Raw genomic sequence first — 21,509 nt, forward strand, 5'->3', positions numbered from 1 at the left:
AAATACAAATTAAATATTCCAAGCACTTTGAGTGACCTATTAAATCTCAGCCAGTGCCACTAAGAACATCAACATTGTTGTGTAGTAATAGCAGAGTACTCTTATTTAAACAAATATTATAATCCAGCTGTTCAACCAAAGGCAAAAATAATGAAGAACCAAATAAATTTACACAAAAATCTCAAAATATGCACAGAAACATAAAGACAGAACCTTTAATAACTTATTTAGACAGTTTAGCAGCAAACAAAACTTGAGTTAGGGGTTAGTTACACTTTAAATACCCATCTTTTTGGTCTTGATTCTGTGTTTATATAAGATTATATGTACCAATAAAGATTCATTAAAACATAAATAAATTTTACAATAGAAAAATCAGCCTGTGGATTATTTTTAATTGTATATATAAAAGTATTGGTAATAGACAGATTACTAGACAGATAAGTGCAAAAGATATGAATTTTACTGTTACTTACAATAAGTCAAATAACTGCTGCATATGAAATATTAAAATGTTTAACTGCCTAATGAGAGTTTGTCCATCATAAAGATGGGCCCTGGTGTTTTTATATTGGTCAGTTAATAAAGTCATTTTAGAGTTTGGTTGCCAAGATCACCTCTCGGCTCCATCTCTCCCCATTTCTTCATAACCTATAAGCATCATTATTATTAATACACTCCTCATAAAATCTTAAGGATTTAGATTAGTCACTCTTTAGCTTATTTTATCAGAAACTGTAGAGTACTCACTATTTAGATGCAGAGACCAGAAGCCCAGAGGACACTTGTGGATCAAGTGTTGTTGGACTAGTTTTTAGACTTCTGTTCTCCTAACCCAGAAATTGAATTAGACCAGAGGATACTTAACAACCCTGAACAGGAGCACCTAGTTTATATACTTTAGATCAACATTACATAATTTTTCTTCTTTTGCTTTTTTTATTCATTTTCTTTCTTTCCTTTGATTTGTTATTTTGTTTGTATTTCCTTTAAGTTCATGTAAAGCACTTTGAATTGCCTTATTGCTGAAAATGTGCTATATAAAGAAAATTACCTTACCTTACCTTAAGACAACGGAACATTTTTCAGTTGAACTTCAAAATTAAATTATTAAAATGAAATGAGCTGGTGTGTTTGTGTTTGTGTTGGGGACTTGGGCCATGCCTCAGCAGTGTGTGTTCTGGGCCAGGGTAGCATATTGTTTATGGGGGTATTTTGGGCCGGCTGTGGTACTGAGTTGTGCTCTGGTGGGGGTCCTGCTCCATGACTTGATTCCCTCCTCCTCCTTGCTTCTTCCAATCCCTGGGAACTGTAGATTGCCAATTCCTGCCTGACAAGTTTGGGGTACCAAATCAACACAAAAATAGTTCCCCGGTTACCAAAATCTGCACCTGATCCTAGATCAGAACCAAATTCTCTGATGAAAGCTATTGAAGAAGAAAGCATTAGAGATGGGCCAGGACTCTAGGTGATCCAGAACAGAGGTGCCAAAGTCCAGTCTTTGAAATTTATCATTCTGCAACTTTTAGATGTAGGATGCCCAGTGTTAGAACACCCAGCAGAGCTCAAAGATGCTGATGAGCCATTAAATTCATGTGTGTTGGAAAAGGGAGACACCTAAAAGTTGCAGCATGGTAAATCTCTAGGACTAGAAATGGCCCCCCTGATCTAGAGGGATTGTGCGCTTAGGAATGGTCAAAGATCCCTCCATCTGTAGGCTCCAGCTTGGGAAAATGTTATAGCAGGAAGGCAAAAAGTTGTCCTATTGGTGCCCTGGTGATTTAAAACAATATTTTTTAAATAGAATTTTATGTGCTTAAATTAAAGGTTGGATTTTTCTTTATTTATCAGAATGACAAACAATGAATTTATTTGAAGGGCTTATACATATCTCCAGTCAATGTGGATCACAATGAACATTTTCTGAAAGTTATCACACTTTGGAGGCTACATGTAAATTACTTTTATCTTTTACAGCAGTGGTATCCAAACTATTTGTCAAAATTGTCAAGTCAAAAGGACTCACAGGCCAAAAAATAATGTTTAAAACCACAAAAAATACAGCATTCTTCTACTGTTCAACAATAAACTAAGCACACAATGATTCTAATTAAATAAGTCAGTTTTTGCTTTATTGTGTTGTTTTTTTTTTGTAGTTGTTTGAAAGGGAAGTTTAAATCATTGTAAATCCAAAACTTTTGAGTTTTTCTACTTTATTTAAAGAAAGATATCCTGTTTATAAATTTGCTTTGGCTCTCTCTCTTCATAAATGCTTGCTATATTAAGCCATGTTTACCAAATTGAAAGCAGATTTTAGTTCTCTAAAGTCTAAGTAGAAGTCAGCTGATAAATGTAGTCCTACTTATAAAAAAATTAAGAAGCATGGTTGTTAAAAGACAAATACTTTGTGTTTTATATTTTATTGTAGAAAATCTTATTTGTCACCAAAAATTTTGCTCTAGTTAAAGAAAAATAAGTCTCTATTTGCATCCATCCCCTGTTCTGGCGGGCTACACAGAATCAGTGAAGGGCCATAAAAGGGCCTCTGGGTCGCATTTTAGACATTCATTACATATGGATGGATGTCAGATATTTCTAACTCTTCCAAAAAAAAACCAAACAAACATGCAAAACCCCATCTTGATGCTGAACATCTGTTTTATTTCATGCCATAAAAGGCACATTCATACATTAAATCCCATGATTGGTTATATAATGTTATATGCATCTACATTTAGGCAGTGCATATACAGTGTTATCATTCCCATTAATAAAGGTAACAATAACATTAAACTTGTTAACCACAAAAACAAAAAAAAAACAAAAAGAAAATCAGCACGTATAACAATTTGTATATGCACAGTTTTAGCATAATAGGAAGTACATGTGCACCCTGTAGTCCACACACTTTTACTCACCTTTTACACCAAAGGAGACACAAGCAGCATTTGTGGGGTTTTTGGGAAAGTCCATAAAGAATATACTATAGAATGTTATAGAGACATCAGTCCCCAGTCTATTTCCTCTCTGGTTCCTTAAATTGCATAAAACACAAGGTAAGTTGCATCCGCATTCTCTCAAAATGCATATTTAACCTCTACATGTCCTCCTTTGGGGGATTTATGTAAATTCATCATGGCGGCCCATTTTTTCTTCTCATCTATTTACACCCTCCGCGACACAAAACAGTAAACTATCCAACCAACAGATACGTACCGTCAGGGAGTTTGTTAGAGAACGCTTAGTCCACACTGTCCTGTCCCACTATGAGACAAACAACATCCATGAGTGAATAACTTCCACTTAGGAACATTTTGTTTAGTCTGACACACAGTAAAATAAAAAAAAGAATTAGGGGCATAGAGAGCAAGGAGAGCAAACTACTCTTATTTTTGCACTCATCGCTGTTTAAATATAGCAGGTCAAAAAAGCAACCACAACTTGTACTGGAGATTGGTATTGTTTCAGAAAAGGAAAAACAGTACTCATTTAATCAAAATGTAGTGTACTAATTATTAATTGTCTCCTGTTGCTTATATTCAGGAATCATGCAATAGCATTTGACTTGTTTTTTTCATTAGGTCACATGTAGAACTGACCCGAGGTCAGAATTGGTTGATTCCAGGAGTGAAAGTAGTTTTAAATTCTTGGGGGTACTAGCTATTGAATTGATAGAAAATAAAGCTGTATTTCCCTCAGCCCACTGGCTGCAATGTGAGATGTGAGATGTCATGAGATCTAAATTCTGAACATCATGGCATGGAGTGCATCCCAGTTTTCCATGTCTGGCATATAACCATTTTAGCTTTTAAACTGGTTATATCGATCCTGTGTCCAGATAGAGGGATAATCAGCAGCCTAGCATCATGACCTGTTTGTTCTGAAGATCCTGCAGCTTCCACTTCTCTTCCTAACATGGCGCCTCCTCACCCTGACTCTCATACTGACAGGAGGAACCACAGAGCTCTGTTAAGTTAACAGCACATCTTCTGAAGTTGGGATATTTTTCCTCCAACAGGATCCAGAGGAATCACCTCAAATCAGATGTTGGACTGGATTTTATTTCACTGTCATTTGTGAATGTTAGAAACTTATTTTCAAGAAAGGAGCTACAAAGATTGAAAAAGGTGATTATTTTGGAGAAAATCTCATCAACATCAATATTTCCACTAAATAGGCAAAAAAAAAAAGTTTGATAGAGCTCAGACTCTGAGCTCAAAGCAGGATGCCAGAGAGCAATACAACTTTTTTTTAAATTAGATAATTAATGTAATTTCACATAATTATCCAGTAGAAGCTACTTGTTTCTTAAATACTTAATGAAACATATTTACCGTGTTTGATGTTTGTTGTGAATGACGTATAGTCACAGATAAACGAGGTCATTAGTCCAAGTTTGTCGTTTGTTGAACGTTCAGGAACTACAGCGGCTGTGATGCACCAAGGCAAAGGTAAACAAAGGTAAAACAACCTGAACAGGTGATCAACTCAAAACCACTCGCACCTTTTTACTCTCTTTCTGTCTTTGTCATTTAAGCACACCCGTTGCAGTGGCAACCGCCTGCGCTCCGCAAGCCGAGAACAGATTATGTTTAAAACATTTAGTCCGTTATGATATTAGGTTTTTAGCCTTGATATTTATTTTGCGATTATTAATAAGTGCTCCCCTGAACACAGTGGTGGTCGATTAGTTAATTTTAAACTCCTGCTCTGCTAGTTATTTTGGTAACCGGAATGCACAAAATTGCGCAACACCTTGTTGAAACAATAATTACTGAGATTACTATTTTTGTTGGGTCATTCACTTGAACACTTTTTTATTTTTATTTTTTTGTTGTTGTTACTGTTAGGAATGTTTTGATAAAGAATCAGAGGACGAGCTGCTCTCAGCGTCCTGGCAGCGTTCAGTTTGTCACCTAATCCTGAGATCGACTCAAAACCTTCCATGATCGACGTATTGCACCCCTGCTCTCTAGAAAAGCACGAAGAGTTCAGAAACAACATGAAATGGGGAACAAAGTTATTTATTAACTAATTAAGTCGTGTTTTAGATTGTTCTTGAAAAACTAATCAGTCACGGCTGATTAATGGGTAAACTCACGGCTGCACAGTGACCCCATTGATTTTTTACAGCAGAGAGCCGCTTCCCTCTCTTGCAGGTACTGCGTACCCCCGCTAAATCTTTTAGGGATGCAGTACCCTACTGTACCCCCCTACTTTCACCCCTGGTTGATTCTCCCTTGATTGGCTCGGTGATCTGAAGGTCGAATTAATATGTTTTCGAATCAGTCCTCCAATTTTCAGTCTCTAACTGCATGTGTGTACTGATTTAACTTTATGAGTATATTAAAAGTCAGATAAAGTTTGGGGACACATGATCTGATACATAAATGGGGATCATTTGTAACCTGCAGTACATTATTTTTGTTGTCCTTATAGAAAATGAACAAGAAAATAAGAATAGTGGGTCAGACCTCAAAGAAAAACAGAAATTCTTCTGTTGGCCATAAACTGTGTATCTGTTAATTATGTCTGAGATGGGGAAAACAGCACATTTTATAGAACTGAGGAATATTTTTGTCTTTGTCATTTTATATTTCCGGTTAATTTATACAGATGTCCATTATGATTTCTTTTACTATGTTATTAGTATTATCATACTTATCATTGAATGTGATAACAGATCAATACTACTACTAATTCTTGCCGTAGACTGTCCCTCCATAGCTCTATTAAAATCAGTTTCCCTTTTACAGCCGACCTGAAATGGATTCAACCATTAAGCAATCCTTCTCAGAGGTAAAACAGATCCATATGAGAAACTCCAGACATCATTACAGAGATGTTTAATCTTTTGTGTTGAGTAGCTGTCCGCTTTTCCTCACAAACATTTCACACACAGATCACAAATGGCAGTTCTTTTGAGCACCGAGGGAGTCATTTTGCAAGCGGAGCACAAACCGGTGCAGAAGTGGAAAAGAAACTGTGTTTGCGTCTCTTCCTTTCATCCAATGTTCCTTGCTGCTCTATCTCAGAGCACCAGCGTTCACCCACATCCTGAAGACATTGGCCCTCCTTGGAATCGCTCTCAGTCCCGGAGCCTTATTAACACGTAGTTGCAGAAAAACGGCCTTCCGCTTGGTGATGTGACAGAGGGAGGCTTCTGTGAGCGTTATTTGTCCACAGGCTTTTTGATCTTCAGCGTGTTGACAGTGTCACAGACAGAAACGGTGTGGTCGGCCTCTCCCTTGCTGGACATGTCGGGCTCCCAGAGGAAGAACTCGTGGAGGAGGGTGTTGACGGTGTCAGGACACTCCATCATGACCATGTGACTTCCCTCCTCAATGACCTTCAGGAAGGCAAACAGCAGGATCTGGAAGCAGAGTTGAAAGGAATGCAAACCTGTCAATATCTAAAACTGGAATGGATCAGACACATAAATCCAGCTGTCATTTCTGTAGTATAAGAAGGTTTTTGTTTAAGGTATTAATTATTAGCTAGTTAGGTTGTTTGCATTTATTGAATGACTCTGACATTTTGATCAGAATTTAATTGAATATGTTGGCTCAGTTAACTGTTATTCTGATTTAAAAGTTTTATTATTATTATTGGGGGGTTTTTAAGTACAAATTCTTAGCTTTACTGTTATGACACATAAGTGCTTGGAATCTTAGCTTTAGTTAGTGTTTAGACCATTTTTTATTGTTTGTTTTTCTTATATCATGTCATTTTAGTTCATTGTGTTAGTTCAGTTACTCTTATTGTTTGTGTTTTGGATTTATTTACTTAGATTTGTATTAATCTGTTTATTGTTCATTCTTTAATTCTCTTTCCTTCTGTTTACTTCACCTCAGTCTACCATTCTGCTTCCCGTCCCAGCTGTTAATCATTTCCTCATTTACCCATACCTGCTATTTTTTCCAACTGTGGCCATTTGTCTGTAATTTGCTTTTCCAGTTCTTCTACGTTTCCACGCCCTTCTGAGTACATTTAAGCTTTCTGGCTACATTGAGTTAATGTGAATGCTACAGAGAGAAAATGTTCCTCTGTCAGCTTTTTTTCTCCATGTTTCTTTGTTACCTTTTTCCTTAAAGAGGGGTTTTACAAGTCATTTCTGCAATTCGTTATTAAAATCATGTGCACCAATCCTGCCACCACCTGTTGCCCACACTTACTTTATAACCACCATTATGCTGCATTTTATTTCTATTCTCAGTAACATTTTATTGCTGTTCATCATTTCATTTCATTTTGACACGGAGGACAAACCTGACAATTTTCTCAAAAAGAGACGGGTGCCAAAGACGACCCAGCAGAGGTGTCTGCTCCTGACATGGGATCCTTCACATCCATAACACTGTTTTATGAACATTTATCACTGCTTATGTTAATGAAGAGGAATACATTTCAAATAGAGCCTGTTGATTTTACACTCGTTGTGGAAATATTATATACTTTAATTTGATCAATAAAATATATATATTCCCATTTATGTAGCACTACAGTAAGAGCCTAATTCATTTAATTTACTGATGAATTTAAGTAGTGTACAAATACATTTGTTAGAATTTACCTAATTTAGTTAAATACAAGTCAAAATGGGATTGGAATTTAACTATTATTTTATTTACAAAACTTAATACATTTGTACAAAGAAATATAAACTAAAATCTACCCAAATAATTTTTTTTTATTTTGCAGTTAAGTTCTAACAGTCCGTTACCGAGGTGTACAGTAATTTATTGCTGCTTCTGTTGTTGTGTACTGTCTGCCAGCTTTTGAGCAATAAATATATTAAATAAATATTTATATATTTATTCAAAAAACAATTTACATGCACACAGCAATGTCCACAGAAAAAAATGTATGAGATGGCCAGTAAAGATTTTTAAATTATTTTAAATTACATTTTTGTTATAACTGATTTTGTGAATAGTCTGATACCATTAGACTGCAATACGTCCACTCATTGGAGTCATAATGTGGAAGCCTCATATCTGCACAGGCATATGTTTCCTGTAGCTTTATGTACCTCTGCCATTCGTTGGTCCTCCTCCATGGGCACAAATTTGTCACACATGCCGTGAACCAGCAGAATGGGCACAGTGAGCTCGGCATGGTAGACCTCATCGCCCTCTGGCCAGTACTGACCGCTCATCATCGCCCGCAGGACAAACGGAGACACATTGAATGCGTTGCCCTGCTTCAACAACTGCTTCTCTTTTGCACCTTGGCGAGCAAATCCAGCTCTGAAAGTTGGAAAAATGTTACCAAAAATCTGCTCATTTGAAAATATTATAAAGATTAAAAAGTAGACAAAAGCTGCTTTTTTTGTGCCATTTCTTGATATTATTAGAATTTTTTATTTCTTTTTTTTTTTTGCTTCAATGGGTGTCATTCTACAACACAAAGCCATAGATCTTACTTCAAAAAGCTCCAGGCCAGGCAAGGTGAAAGGCAGTGAAGGACACATGATGGAAGCTGGAAGATGGAGCAGAGACTGGGCTCCAGAGCTGTAGGACCCCCTCCATTGATCATCACTACCTTATGGACCAGATCAGGATATTCATGGGCGAGGAATGTACAAAACGATACTCTGGAAGAGACATAAAGACTAATTGAAGAATGGCAGTAAAATGTACATTGCAGTTGGAAAAGCAGTTTTGCACAACTGTGTAAAAAGGTAATTGTAGATAGAAAAAAAAGAGTAAATTTAAACTCTAAAATTTTGATGTTAATCTCAGAAATTTTCTAGAAAAAAAACAAGCCTGAAAAGTTTAACATTTGCTAGAAAAAACCCAAACATGTATGGATTAAATTTCTCAGTTTGGAACGCCAAATATTTGCATGAAAAAAATCTCTGATATCTTGAAAATAGTTTAATAATTTTTCTATAGAAAACACAGAAATTTTTGAGTTTCAAGCTGAAAATTTGCTGGAAAAAATTAACTTTTTCTAAAAAAAATTCTAGATATTAATCACAGAATTCCTCAATTTCTTTTTCAAAAATTCACAACTTTTTGGGCTCAGAAATATTCTTGTTTTGTTCTAGGAAATTTTTGAGGTCTTTTGGCAAAAATGTACTCTTTTTTTATAAGGGGTTTGGGGACCCCTTGTACACCAGGGGTCCCCAAACTTTTTCCTGTGAGGGCCACATAACTTTTCCCTTCTCTGGTGGGGGCCGGAGTTTGTAACAGAAAAAGTGTGACAATTGCAGGAGTGCCTAAATGTAAAAATGTATTGTTTTCCAGAAAGCACAATCAAATAACATACTCCGGGTTCTTCACAGAACAAAAGTCAGGAAATAAACAATAACACTATTAATGAAATAAATAATAACCAAATAACCCTGTCTGGGTTCTTCACAGAAAAAATCCAGGAAGGATTATAGTCCATATTTTCCGAACTATAAGTCGCACCGGACTATAAACCACAACCTCAAAGTTTTTTTTTTTATAACCAGTAAACATACACATATAAGCCGCATATATCTCTGCCGCTCCAGGTTTTCCACAACGATGCAGCAGCAGAGGGGGGCGGACACCCAAAATTTGAGTCATAACAGGTCAATTGAATATCATATTTATTACAGTTGAAAAAGAAAAAGTTGCCAAGTTTAGATTTAACTGAATTGATTACGGTAGTTTCCGAACGGTAACTGTAACAGTAAAAGTGCTGATTCTTCGTGTTGCTACTAGCATGTGCTAAATGAAAATGGGTGCTTTCTTCTTCTTCTTTAGATTTCAACAACAGCTTGCATCCATTATTGTTTCACTACTGGATCCTAATATCTATACCTCAAATTCTCATAATGATCCCAGTATTATTAAAAAAAAAAAATCTTCTTTTTCCCCTCAATGCTATTTAACTGATCAACAACATTCTCAAATTTCAATTCSCTATTAAAACCTAATTCCGTTTTAATGGGCGCTTTCTTCTTTTATTTAAAAATTTTGACTTCCAATGATTCTCTTCCTGCTAAAGAGCCCCCTGGTGGTTGAAGAAAAATCCACATATAAGCGGCTTATAGTCCAGAAAATACTGTATATGAAAAAAAATCTGAATGCTCTCTGGTATTGTTCAGGGGGCCGGACCAAATGTGGAGGCGGGCCATAGTTTGGGGACCACTGTTATACGCCATCAGAATTTTGAGGGTTTCCCCCAGTGTATTATAAGCCTGGCGGGCCACCAGGCTTTACTTGTGCCCCCACCAGGCTTACAATTTATTTTTATTTTTATTTTTTTTTATCTTTGCATTTTTTAAGACTTTTTAGTTGGTGTTCAGATATAAATCTTCCAATAACACATAATTATTAAGTGATATTATCAAATTTCCTGTTAACTGTAAACAGATTTTGAGTCAAAAACACGGCGGACTATTGGATGAATAACTGCCAAGTGGCCCTACCACTGGGCTTAGCAAGTTTTCTGGGGGAAACCTTGATTTTGATTATTTTTGCAAGTACAGATTACTCCTGGACCCAATGATTTATGAATCAGACTCACCCATATGAGTGGCCTATGAGAATGTTCCGTTTCCGAGCATATCTCTTGAAGATGGCCCGAAGGTCTTCTGCCAATGCGTAAAAAGTGTAAGCTGCTGCGATCTGTGGAGCAGTACTGGCTCCGTGCCCAGCCAGGTCAGGCGCGATCACCTCATAGCCCAGACGGGAGAAAAACTCCAGCTGGCTGCTCCAAATGTCCAGAGAGCCTCCCACACCATGCACAAAAAACAGTGCCACATCCGAATGCGTTCCTTTGCAGCTCGAGATGACCCGTGTCGAGTCAATCAGCACAGTGCGTTTGGGCTTGCGACGGCGGCGGCGGGGAGGTGGAGCAGGCTTCTGCTCTCCAGAAGGCAATGGAACCGGAGGAACAGGGTTGGGGTCAGGAGATGAGGGCATCTCTTTGTAGTCAGCGAGCTCCACCTCCACAGTGCTGCAGGGCTCCAGATCTCCATCCTGACACTGCAGGATCTCAGAATGCAAAACATCGCCGAGGTTCTCAATCACCAGCTGGCCGTTGCGATAGACCGTGATCTTCCTCTTGCAGTGGACGCTGGTGCCAGTATCATCATCAATGGAGTCCCGAACAGAGGCATCCCTATTGCCATCACAGTCAGCAGTGGTCTTGTTCTTCCCGGCATCTTGTTTTTCCGTGTCCACGCGCTGGCGCTCTGGTTTGATGTGGCGCACTCGCAGAACCCTCCCTGGTTTCACCTCCACAAACTCGAACCCATCAGACGGCTCTGAAGACTCCAGAGGCAGGACCAGGCTAGTGGTCTTCCCCGTCAGGCAGCACAGGATCCCGTCAGTGATGCTGGTCAGCATAGTGCCTCTCTGTTTTGACAAAATGACACATACACAAAGTCACAGCTAAGTGTCCGGAATGGGAATCAAAGGATAAACTCTTACCTGTTTACATGGGAGCATGTTTTTAAGGAGTTAAAAATTCAGATGAAAGGTAAAATCAGGTAAATTTACTTTTATTGATAAGTGACTGAATTGTAAAACTTGTATGTATTTTCCAGGCATATAGTGGCATTTTGTCAAGTAACTATATTACCTTCATTTATTGTAAAAATGTAGTATACAGGGTGGACCATAAGCTTCCATACATAGGAGAATGTAAAATGTATATTTCTTTTATATTACAGATACCCAAGAAGATGCGTTTGACAAAAGAGCAAATAATTGAAATTATACTGATGGTTGGATAGGAAAGCACTCGCATGGTTGCACGAAACTTTAACAGAAAACATGGAACGAGCATCACATGTGACACTTTGGCAAAACTTATTTGCAAGTTTCAGAAAACTGGAAATTTTGCAGATTATCCACGAAGTGGCCCAAAACATGCAGCGATTACACAGAGTCCCACAAAAATAAAAACGCTTGTCCAATATAAAACTTTTATTTTTTCTGTGTATGGAAACTTATGGCCCACCCTGTATATCAAATATGACTTAATGATTTTTTTTACTTTGTCATTTAACACTTTGAAATTGAAATCTAATTCAGCTCTAGTTCAGCTTAGCACTAGTGCACAGTCATGTTGTAGATCAAATAAAGCAATCCAATTATGAGCTTGACATTGTAAGTGTAACTATAAAAGCTGGGTATATAAAATAACTTCAACATGCAAAGCTATCAATAAGGATGAGAGAGAGAGCAGGATCAGCTGTTCCTCCTTTTGCTGTCAGGCATTTAGCCAGGACTTCCTGAAACTGGAAAACTGAATGGATAAAGAAGCACTGATGGTTCAAGAACCTGAATAACAGTTTCAGTTGAGCTCATATGTTTATTTATTCAATAATGAAGCAGCAAAAAGGATTTTTGAATTGAAAATGTTGCTTATTTTGCCAATATATGGTTTTCGATTAATTGCAATTATTTACTTACCATCAACTTGATTAAAAATTTTAATCAAATCTAATCTTTAATGTAGAAAAAACATCAGCTTTCATATTGTTTTTTGATTTCTACATTGCCTGTGCAACAAGCTGTGACTGGAGGTTTCTAAATGTCAACTTCTGCTCCATGATGAAATTTAATCTGTGATAATCCCAAGAGACGAAACGCTGAACCAATAAAGCCCAGACCAAGTGTTGTAAATGCACTTACCTCTAGCATTCTAACATCCACATTCTTCAGAAACCATAAAAAAATACTTCTGCTGTCTTGGAGTTTCGGTGTCAGTCAGGACTGACCATTCACAATTGGACCAGAATGTTTTCTATTCATAACTCCTTCTTTAACACAGCCAGAATCCAAAAATAAATAGCAAACACTAGTCATGGGTCATGACTGGGTACTTGTCTGTGAGCAAGATGTCTCATAATAGAATGAGAGCGGTTTTCCAACTATTTCTGTTTCCATCCAGACTAGAAAAATAGCAGTATTCAACTCTGATGCATTTAAAGAATTTGAAGGGAGTTTAAATTAAGCATCTTTGTTGCTAACATTTGAACCAAAACAATCTGGGAATGAGAACAGGAAGAGGTTGGTAAAGAATCTTGACAGGATTCACTTCCCCATGCAAACTCAATAAGTGTTTATATATTTGCTGGTATTTGTACAATATACTCATTTTAAATCGTATTTCTGCTGATATCTGGCATTTTTATTGTTCCTTATTTTAAATAATCTGTTAATGTTTATAACAGATGTTTTTTGCTGTTTTTGGACGTCAGCTCAGCATTTAATACGATCATTCCCCAGGATCTGGTATGCAAACTGGTCTCTCTGGGCTTCAATACTCCACTGTGCAACTGGCTGCTGGACTTCCTCACCGACAGAACTCAGTCTGTCCATGTGGGTAACACCTTCAGTGTCATTTCTTAAAACACTGGCTCCCCACAGGGCTGTATCCTGAGCCCCCTTCTGTTTACCCTGCTGACCCACGACTGTCTTCCCAGGTTTAACACCAACCACATCATGAAATATGCAGACGACACAACAATTGTGGGATTAATTAAGGACAACAATGAGGTGAACCACAGAAAAGAGCTACAACATCTTGTGGACTGGTGCAGAATAAACAACCTGCTCCTGAACATCGACAAGACAAAAGAGATCATTGTCGACTTCAGGAGGTCTCGACCGAACCACACACCTCTTCTCATTAACAACAAAGCAGTGGAGATCGTCAGCAACACTAAGTTCCTGGGGGTTCACATTACAGACAACCTCTACTGGACAACTCACATCACTTCACTGGTGAAAAAGGCACAGCAGCGCCTGCACTTTCTGAGACGAATGAGAAGGGCTTCTCTCCCGTCTCTCATCCTCTCCACCTTCTACAGAGGAACCATTGAGATCCTGCTGACCAGCAGTATCTCCATCTGGTCTGGGAGCTGCAAGGCTTCAGACTGGAAGTCTCTGCAAAGAGTGGTGAAGACAGCGGAGAGGATCATTGGGACTCCACTCCCCCCTATCCAGAGCATTGCACACAGACACTGCATAGCCAGAGCAAACCAGATCCTCTCTGACTCCACCCTTCCCCTCCATGGCCTGTTCATCCTGTTGGCATCTGGCAGGAGATTCCGCAGCATCCGCTGAAGAACAGCCAGACTTAGAAACAGCTATCTCCCACTGGCCCATTGCTCAACAATCCCATCACTAAACCTGTCTGAGACTCCTTGAAAATACTAAGTTATATACACTGCTCAAAAAATAAAGGGAACACTTAAACAACACAATATAACTCCAAGTAAATCAAACTTCTGTGAAATCAAACTGTCCACTTAGGAAGCAAAACTGATTGACAACGGAAACCCTAGTCGGGTCAATCAGTGTTGCTTCCTAAGTGGACAGTTTGATTTCACAGAAGTTTGATTTACTTGGAGTTATATTGTGTTGTTTAAGTGTTCCCTTTATTTTTTTGAGCAGTATATATTTATCAATAAATTATTTTTTGTTTATTATGTAATTATAGGCACACTTGTGTTTCTGTGTGTGCTCCGGTGGCCAAGCGATGACGTTTCATTGCCAATTTTACTTATGTTTCTTTGTGCAATGACAATAAAAGAAGTCTAACCCTGTCTAAGTCTAACACTATGGGTTTAATCAACCTATGCAATTCCTTACTTTGGATAGGACTACACTACACTTTTTAATAACTGCACAGTATTTATGCTAAAATGTCTAAATGGACTAAAACACCTTTCTCCAGAAGACATGTTGCTCAGCCACATGCTAATTCTTACTGACGTACTTCATTTTGACCAGGTGCCAGTTTCTTGGTCAGCACCCAGTCCATGATGTTTGACTCACAGTGTTGACAATCACACTGGTGTACAATCATCCCGTGTATGGAAGGCTTGAACCTTGGTCTAAACTTTTTTTTTTTTTATCAAAGTGTGGCAATTTGGGTTAGAAGGTTAAAACTTGAACAGTGGGGTGGTCCACTAGGACAAAGATCCCAAACACTCATAAAAACAGGTTTTAGAATGTGGGGTGTCCTGATCCGATGTTTATATCAAAAATTGGTTTGATATCAGCCAAAAAAAAGCATTGGATTATATCAGCATACATCTAAAATCACAAATATAAACACTCCGACAGCATTTAGTCTGCCCCACAATTTCTATCCCTCACACAGACCTACTGGTTAATTATAAATGAGTCAGTTGTTCTGACACTTGTTGTTTTCTGCTTGAGTAATACCACTTGGTCAAGCCTTTTCCAACATTCCACACTGCAATGCAAGTTATTAAAATATGTATGATTTGTGCTGATATCGTATTGGGTCAATATCAATATTGGCTGATACTCAAAGCTGCAATATCGGTTTCATAACAAAAGTGAAAAAGTAAGAATGGATAAGCAAGCTGACATTAAAATTCTGAAATGTCCTTGACCATTGTGAAAATGTGTGATTAAAAAAAAAAAAAACTAGCACAGCATGTTAGCCTGAACCATCCCTGCAGAGAAGCCGGGGCAGGGTAGTATTACTCTGTGGGAGAGAGGCTGAATAGAGCTTTAGGCTCGTTGAACCTTGGTCACTACTCTCATCTTTATACTAAACTTGCTTCACTGTGGATAGAGACACTGGCATTTGCTTGACCTTTGAATGTTCCTCAGTTCTTGAACTCCCTAACCAATATAATTTCATGGTGACAGTTTGGATCAGATTGGAGTAAATTGGACATAATGTAAAGTTCCAAAACACATTAAATCTGGTTTTGGAAGCAGGTTTATAATAAGTTAATGGAATTGGTCCAAAATGAAACCTTGTGAGATGTTATGGATAGTGCCTGAAAGCTGGATCAGAGATAAGAAACCAAACAGTTTGAACAAGTTCTATCATTTCCAAAAAGAAGAGTGTTCTTATATGCAGTCAGAATTATGCAATTATGCAAAATCTTATCTTTGTTTTTATCTATCTAACTAGCTATCTAGTTATCTATCTAGCTATCTGTCTATCTATTTATCTTGCAGCTGCATTTTTCCTCATGGTGCAGGAAAAACACAGCAGCAGCGGCCTGAAATGTAAATCAGGGATTCTCCTACTGACCTACTCATCGATAACCAGACCCAGATCTGCATGTGTCTGCAGTTTTTAACAGACCTAAACAGTGCAGGCTGCCCCTCGAACCGTACCGCCATTTTCGCAACTCTTACATTTGACGCATTGTGCGCATTCAGCCATTGCTGCGGCTGTGCGTGGGTTGAGTGTTGCACGTGCATGGCCTGTTTTGCAAGAGGAGACCATTTTAACCTACTTTCTGTTTACTGAGTGATCCGACGTGGCGCAGCGGAATCACAATGAATTCAAAACATTGAGTCATACAACAGCATCACAGGCTGTTCTGCAGGAAAACAGTGTGGCTAGACATGCATGAAATAACAGCGAGAACAATTTATTTTTATTATTATTATTATTATTATTATTATTATTATTATTATTATTATTTTATTTTTTACATTTTTTTATTTTATTATTATTTATTTATGTATTAAATGTTATTGATTTATCCTTTTTTGCGCATCAACAACGTGTGGCAGTCCTGTGCGTTATGTGCGTTTTTATGATTGAGATGCGAGTAATTTTGAGCATCCACATTAACAGATGCAGTCGGCCGACCGATGATGAAAAGACTTACATGCAAAGTGAAACCCTGCCTCGCAAAAAAAACAAAAAAAACAAACAACAAAAAAAAAACGGATTTCTTACCTGCAGAATTACTGACGACCTGGTGCGTAACCGGCTCTGAAGGGTCGTCTACACGGGAGATGCTGCAGAACGGTGGACGCTTTTCAGCCTCATCAGACGGCCGTCAATCGACACAAACGGACTCGAAGTAAGGCATGCCTCCATCAAATTGTGCCAGCTGCATTCAAATAAGATACCCATAGCGAGAAGGAACGGCAGTGTTTTTCAGCACTCCTCTCCTCCCCTCAGCATCCACTGCGTTATGAGGGCCAAACCCTACCCAGCCCTGCTGCCCTTGGATCCGCAGCACTACGGGCAATCTTCGCGCATTTTCGTTGCTGAGTGGCAGCGGGGAGGGCTAATAGAGGACAGCTGAACGCTGGGAAGAAGCCAATAGGAGAAGGCAGCTTTCCTTGTTGCTAGGCTGGCTTAATAATAACAGAATGCTTGTAGTCAGAGACCGAACCTGCTGAGATGGTCCCATTTTATCATCTGAGCAGTGGGATGCATGATCATACATAACATGACATGAGTGAGCCTCTGTTAAAATCTGCAGCTGCTATCAAACCCCCATAAACGCGTCATTATGTTGTACATGAAAGATGCAGTTGCTGCATCACAGAGGGCACATACTGTATGTCCTCCAAGCTGATACATGAAATTAGAGCAACACACACAGTTGTGTGATGTATATTTTCCTTCAGCCTCCTTTACTCTGACACTGTGAAATAAAATCCAGTGCAACCAAATGCCTCCAGGATTGAGTTTGTAAATAGAAATGGATGCATGTGTACATCCATTTCACACAGCTTTTCTATGAGGGCCTGAGGGGTTTATTAGAGAATGAGTAGCCAGCAAGCAGCTTTCTCTGCAGAACGTTCAAAACAATATATCCAGCTATTAAGATCTGAAAGAACACCACTCAGGGAATTCCCACTACTGTGGGAATATGGCACACCTGCAATTCTACCAGTTCTATGAATGTCCACCTAAATTGGCAAATTGGGTAAGAAGAGCAGCAAACAGTCTTTCTCAAGAGCCCATACAATGGGATGATATTAGTTGTAAGCTTATCTGGCCTTTATGAATGATTTCATTCAACATTGTCGAATGAAATTCACTGGAGCCATAGAGTGGGTGGCAATCATCGAAGAAGGTGCTCCAGTCAGATAAGATCAAAACTGAACCTCATGGCTTATAGGTGAACAGGGAACAGGGAAATGCACAGTAAGACCCTTTTTCCTCTTGACAGAAAAAATTTGCCCTTATGAATCCTGCTTTTCTGTCATCCAAGGTAACATTTTTGGATTTTAAAGCCTGTTTTGCCAGCCTGGTCATTGCCTTCCTGCACAATTCAAATATAATCTTTCCTCACTGACAGTCTGGGCTTTCTACCATTTATTTGAGTTAGAATTTCTACTGGGCCAATCAGCAAACATAATGAGAAGTTGTGAATGATGATGTTGATGTTCTGTGCTGTTTTGGAATTATTTTAGACCCTCTGTACAAAGCAAATAGCATAGAACAAGGGGCTGGTTTTTACCAGGCTACCATTTTGCCCCTTCAAATTATGCCCCACATTTTTGTAATTTTGCCTAACAAGAAGACAGTTGAGCTTTTCTCACTCGTTACACCAAAAGTGGAAGTTTTAACATGACAACAGTGAAAAGGTTAAATGATCTTGAATTTTAGTTGCTGCTGCCATCTACTAGAATTTATGCCAGAATGTGTCCAAAAACAGATAGACTATTCTTTCACACTGGCACTGAACCTAAAACCAGTTTGATTTACCTGGTTGACTTAAACCTGTAGGTTCTGTAGTTATGTATGTGTCAAATACTTTTCTGAAGTGAGTCTGATTTTAATAAGAAGAATTGATCTGCGCCATGAATGAATAATGCAACTGCAAGATAGATATAGACAGACAGGCAAATGGTGCGCATGCGCACCCTCCCACTTTCTTTTTTAAACATACACACTCTCTCTACTTCATTGCCTCGCGCAGCAAGAAGCATTTCCTTTGGCCAAATCTGAGCCAATCAGCTTGCTTCTTCTTGCAAGGTACCAACCCATCTGTGACTTTCAGCATTCACATGTAGTTAACCTGTTTGTATGAAAAGAATCTCAGAATGAACACCGTTTTGACGTCTATTTCCCGTCTGCGTGGATTAACCCACCTGCGTAGGTAAGTCAGTTCGCTATGACAGACAGAGGAGGAAGGCTGCAGTGTTTCTACGCCATGCTAAGCGCACAAGCTAACGGCTAGGGGGTCCCGTTCGCTAAAATCCGTATTTATGCTAACGCGGAGTGGAGGCTGCTTTTGCGAGCTTCCCACTGACTCATGGTCACAGACTACAACCAAGTAACACTGAATAGAGTCATTATTACTACTAGCTGGCAGTGCCTCCTTTTGGTTTTGCAGTTTGCTTTCGCTGCTCCATCTTCACTGCTAATGTGGACTTATTTAATGTAGAAGTGTCAATGATTCAGTTCAGTTTATTTATACACCGCAAATTCCCAGGAGCATATGGAGCAATCGGGTCTCTGATGCACGATGAAGCTAAAGGATTTAGATGTGATGTTAAATCCAGAATAGAATTAAACAGGGAGCCGGTGAAGGGAAGCTAAAATGGGGAAATATGATTTCTGTTTTAAATTTTCATCAAAACTCTTGCTTCGGCATTTTGGATCAACTGAAGAAAGGGATTGACAGGGAATTCAACATATTAGTAGAAAGTGGTCTCAAAATGACAATGTTATCATTTATCGCAATAATGTTTGGTTTATAGCTAAATTTCTTATCGTGACAGGCCTCAGCCTACCTATGAGATGTGATAAATTCATTACAGTTGAAATGTGTTTTCATATTCAGGCTCATTAAACTTTAACTTGTGCTTCTTCTGCAGCAGCGCCCCTATGTCAGATCTCCCAGCAAATGCCACGTCTCACCTCAGGTTCTTCAGCAGCTGGTTTGCGTCTGGCGCAGCTGCAAGACCTCGGGTTTTCCGACTTCTGGGGCCACTCCCTATGCAAGCAGAGAGCAGCGACGTGGTCCAGCAGCTCCCCTGGCTGCACCAGCAGGTGCGAACCCGCAAAAGAGGCACAGAGTACCAGCCGAGCAACATAAAACGGATAAATAAGCACGGTTGGATCAAGAGGATGAGCTCGCAGGGCGGCATAGAGGTGATCCTGCGGCGTATGTTAAAGAGACGGAAATCCCTCTCTCACTGAAGGTCTTGATGGAGGATCTGAAGGACTTGGAATCTTGGGAGGAGCTCAGGGTGCCACTGGAAATGTCTGTAGTTGGATAAAATGGTGATTCTGGTGTCATACTTTCAAAATGACTGTTTTGTCTTCTGATCAGAACCAAGAACTGCTATCTTATAGTTTCACCAACCGGTCAAAACGTCCTGTTCTAAATTACAACATGTAAAATGTGTTTCAATGATGAAATGTATCAAAATAAAATTATTTTGCAAAATAAGTTATTGTGAAACCCAGTGATGTTTGGAGGTATGTGAAACACCTTTTCAATGCTCAGCCCTCCAGCTTGTAGAACTGCTTATTTCCCAGCAGACACCAGGAGGAACACTTTTCTCTGTTTGGCATTCTGGCTGTGGAAGTGCAGATGCATCTCAATGAGTATAAATTCCAACAAAAAACTTACTTCATTCAATTTGTAAAGCAATAGTTACATGTTTTACAGTGACGTATTAAAAGCATTTATTTAAGCTAGTCTTACTTTTTGTGGCCTCATGACAGTTACTGCCACCCTCTACAATGAAAAGAATCTTACGGCTGCAGTATGTTGGTTTTATAAAACGTTTTTATCGCATATTTGTTCAAACTGTCAACTTGTGACAGTATGATATGAGACTGATAATCTGAAAAATAATTGAGCTCGTCTGGTTGTTTCTAGTTAGCGCTGGGAAAAGGCAATCAGAGTCAGGAGGAGGGTCTTAGCGCTTTCAATCAAAATCTCACCTGGTGCTGCTTATGTCCTCTTCCATTGGTTGTCTGGGGTGGGGCAGCTTCTTCCTGGTAGCTACCCTGGCTGTCGGTGCCAAGGCTAGGTTGCATGACCTGCAATGGCGGCGGATAAACCATTTTTCTGTAAAGGTAAGTTGTTTCTCTGCCATTAGTACATTGACTTCTTCATTTTTTTTTTTACAAAGTTACATACTGCCGCTTGAAGGTCACAGTAAAAAAAAGGCTGGCTTTTTACAGTGTTTTATCCAATCATAATAATGGAAAGTTGACTGGAAGGAAGAACTGATGTCAAAGCAACACTACTCAGCTTTTGCTTGAATAGCATTGATGCAGTAATTTGTGCATTTGGTACCCCAACTAGAGGTAAGTATGGAATATATGGGGTATGTGGTTTCTTTTCACCGTTAACAAGGTTGACATTTCTGCATTGGAAAAAAAATTCAACTTTCAGTGACTTTTTATTGTTTTTCTCAGTTGTGAGCTATTAGAATCAAAATTAGCAGAAATAAACACTTAAAGTCTATCATTAGGCCCGAGCAGATAAGCGCTGCGAAAACCTATTGTTTTTCAAATGTTTTTTTTTTTTTTCTTCTGACAAATGAATTGCCTTTTTGGGGGCTTTAACATATTCAAAAACTCACCAAAATTGATGGAGCCATAGAGACTGTGAACAATTTACGTATTTTAAGGTCTACGCAAAATTCGCAAAACAAATGTCTCAACAGCGCCCCCTAGAAAATTTCAAAAGACCCTTTCCTATCCTATTCACTTACTTTATCATAGAAACTTGAAATTTGGTACACTTGTAGAACTCCCCAAGACAGTCAGAATTTACAATTATTCTCATAGTGCAAGTCAAACAG

The 21,509-nt window shown here is 38.7% G+C and overlaps 3 protein-coding genes across 5 annotated transcripts; 2 read left to right on the forward strand and 1 right to left on the reverse strand.

The window, feature by feature from the left end:
* Window positions 1-5,829: 5,829 nt before the first annotated feature.
* abhd8a (abhydrolase domain containing 8a) lies at window positions 5,830-17,069 on the reverse strand. 2 transcript variants are annotated; one of them, XM_008433413.2, is made up of 5 exons: window positions 16,678-17,069; window positions 10,507-11,339; window positions 8,426-8,596; window positions 8,033-8,249; window positions 5,830-6,373 (listed from the first exon to the last, which is right to left on the reverse strand). In XM_008433413.2, the coding sequence occupies exons 2-5, from the start codon at window positions 11,328-11,330 to the stop codon at window positions 6,173-6,175; spliced, it is 1,413 nt and encodes a 470-aa protein (XP_008431635.1). In that variant the 5' UTR covers window positions 11,331-11,339; window positions 16,678-17,069; the 3' UTR covers window positions 5,830-6,172. The 2 variants fall into 2 exon arrangements, with proteins under 2 accessions (XP_008431635.1, XP_008431634.1); XM_008433412.2 differs by lacking the exon at window positions 16,678-17,069 and adding an exon at window positions 12,624-13,222.
* Window positions 12,986-14,322, forward strand: LOC103479143 (uncharacterized). The gene is made up of 3 exons (XM_008433411.2): window positions 12,986-13,001; window positions 13,221-13,313; window positions 13,418-14,322. Coding segments are annotated over exons 2-3 (645 nt in total). The 5' UTR covers window positions 12,986-13,001; window positions 13,221-13,311; the 3' UTR covers window positions 14,061-14,322.
* Window positions 17,070-18,646: 1,577 nt separating the features above from the next.
* Window positions 18,647-20,140, forward strand: mrpl34 (mitochondrial ribosomal protein L34). Of its 2 annotated transcripts, none has more exons than XM_008433415.2 (2): window positions 18,647-18,841; window positions 19,566-20,140. In XM_008433415.2, exons 1-2 carry the CDS (start codon window positions 18,786-18,788, stop codon window positions 19,885-19,887), a joined length of 378 nt encoding a protein of 125 aa, XP_008431637.1. In that variant the 5' UTR covers window positions 18,647-18,785; the 3' UTR covers window positions 19,888-20,140. The 2 variants fall into 2 exon arrangements, with proteins under 2 accessions (XP_008431637.1, XP_008431636.1); XM_008433414.2 differs by having other exon boundaries at window positions 18,649-18,841; window positions 19,563-20,140.
* Window positions 20,141-21,509: the final 1,369 nt, after the last annotated feature.

The sequence above is a fragment of the Poecilia reticulata genome, linkage group LG17, assembly GCF_000633615.1.
Source record: "Poecilia reticulata strain Guanapo linkage group LG17, Guppy_female_1.0+MT, whole genome shotgun sequence".
NCBI classification, from domain to species: domain Eukaryota; kingdom Metazoa; phylum Chordata; class Actinopteri; order Cyprinodontiformes; family Poeciliidae; genus Poecilia; species Poecilia reticulata.

What these genes read in the sequence shown, in the direction of transcription:
- abhd8a (XM_008433412.2), bottom strand. An exon ending in CTGGCCTGGAGCTTTTTGAA is followed by an intron (nt 8,250 to 8,425) that starts GTAAGATCTATG and finishes TCCAACTTTCAG; the next exon opens with AGCTGGATTTGCTCGCCAAG. An exon ending in AGGACCAACGAATGGCAGAG is followed by an intron (nt 6,374 to 8,032) that starts GTACATAAAGCT and finishes CTCTGCTTCCAG; the next exon opens with ATCCTGCTGTTTGCCTTCCT.
- mrpl34 (XM_008433414.2), top strand. Translation starts at nt 18,786, where the DNA reads ATGAACACCGTTTTGACGTCTATTTCCCGTCTGCGTGGATTAACCCAC. An exon ending in GGATTAACCCACCTGCGTAG is followed by an intron (nt 18,842 to 19,562) that starts GTAAGTCAGTTC and finishes CTTCTTCTGCAG; the next exon opens with CAGCGCCCCTATGTCAGATC.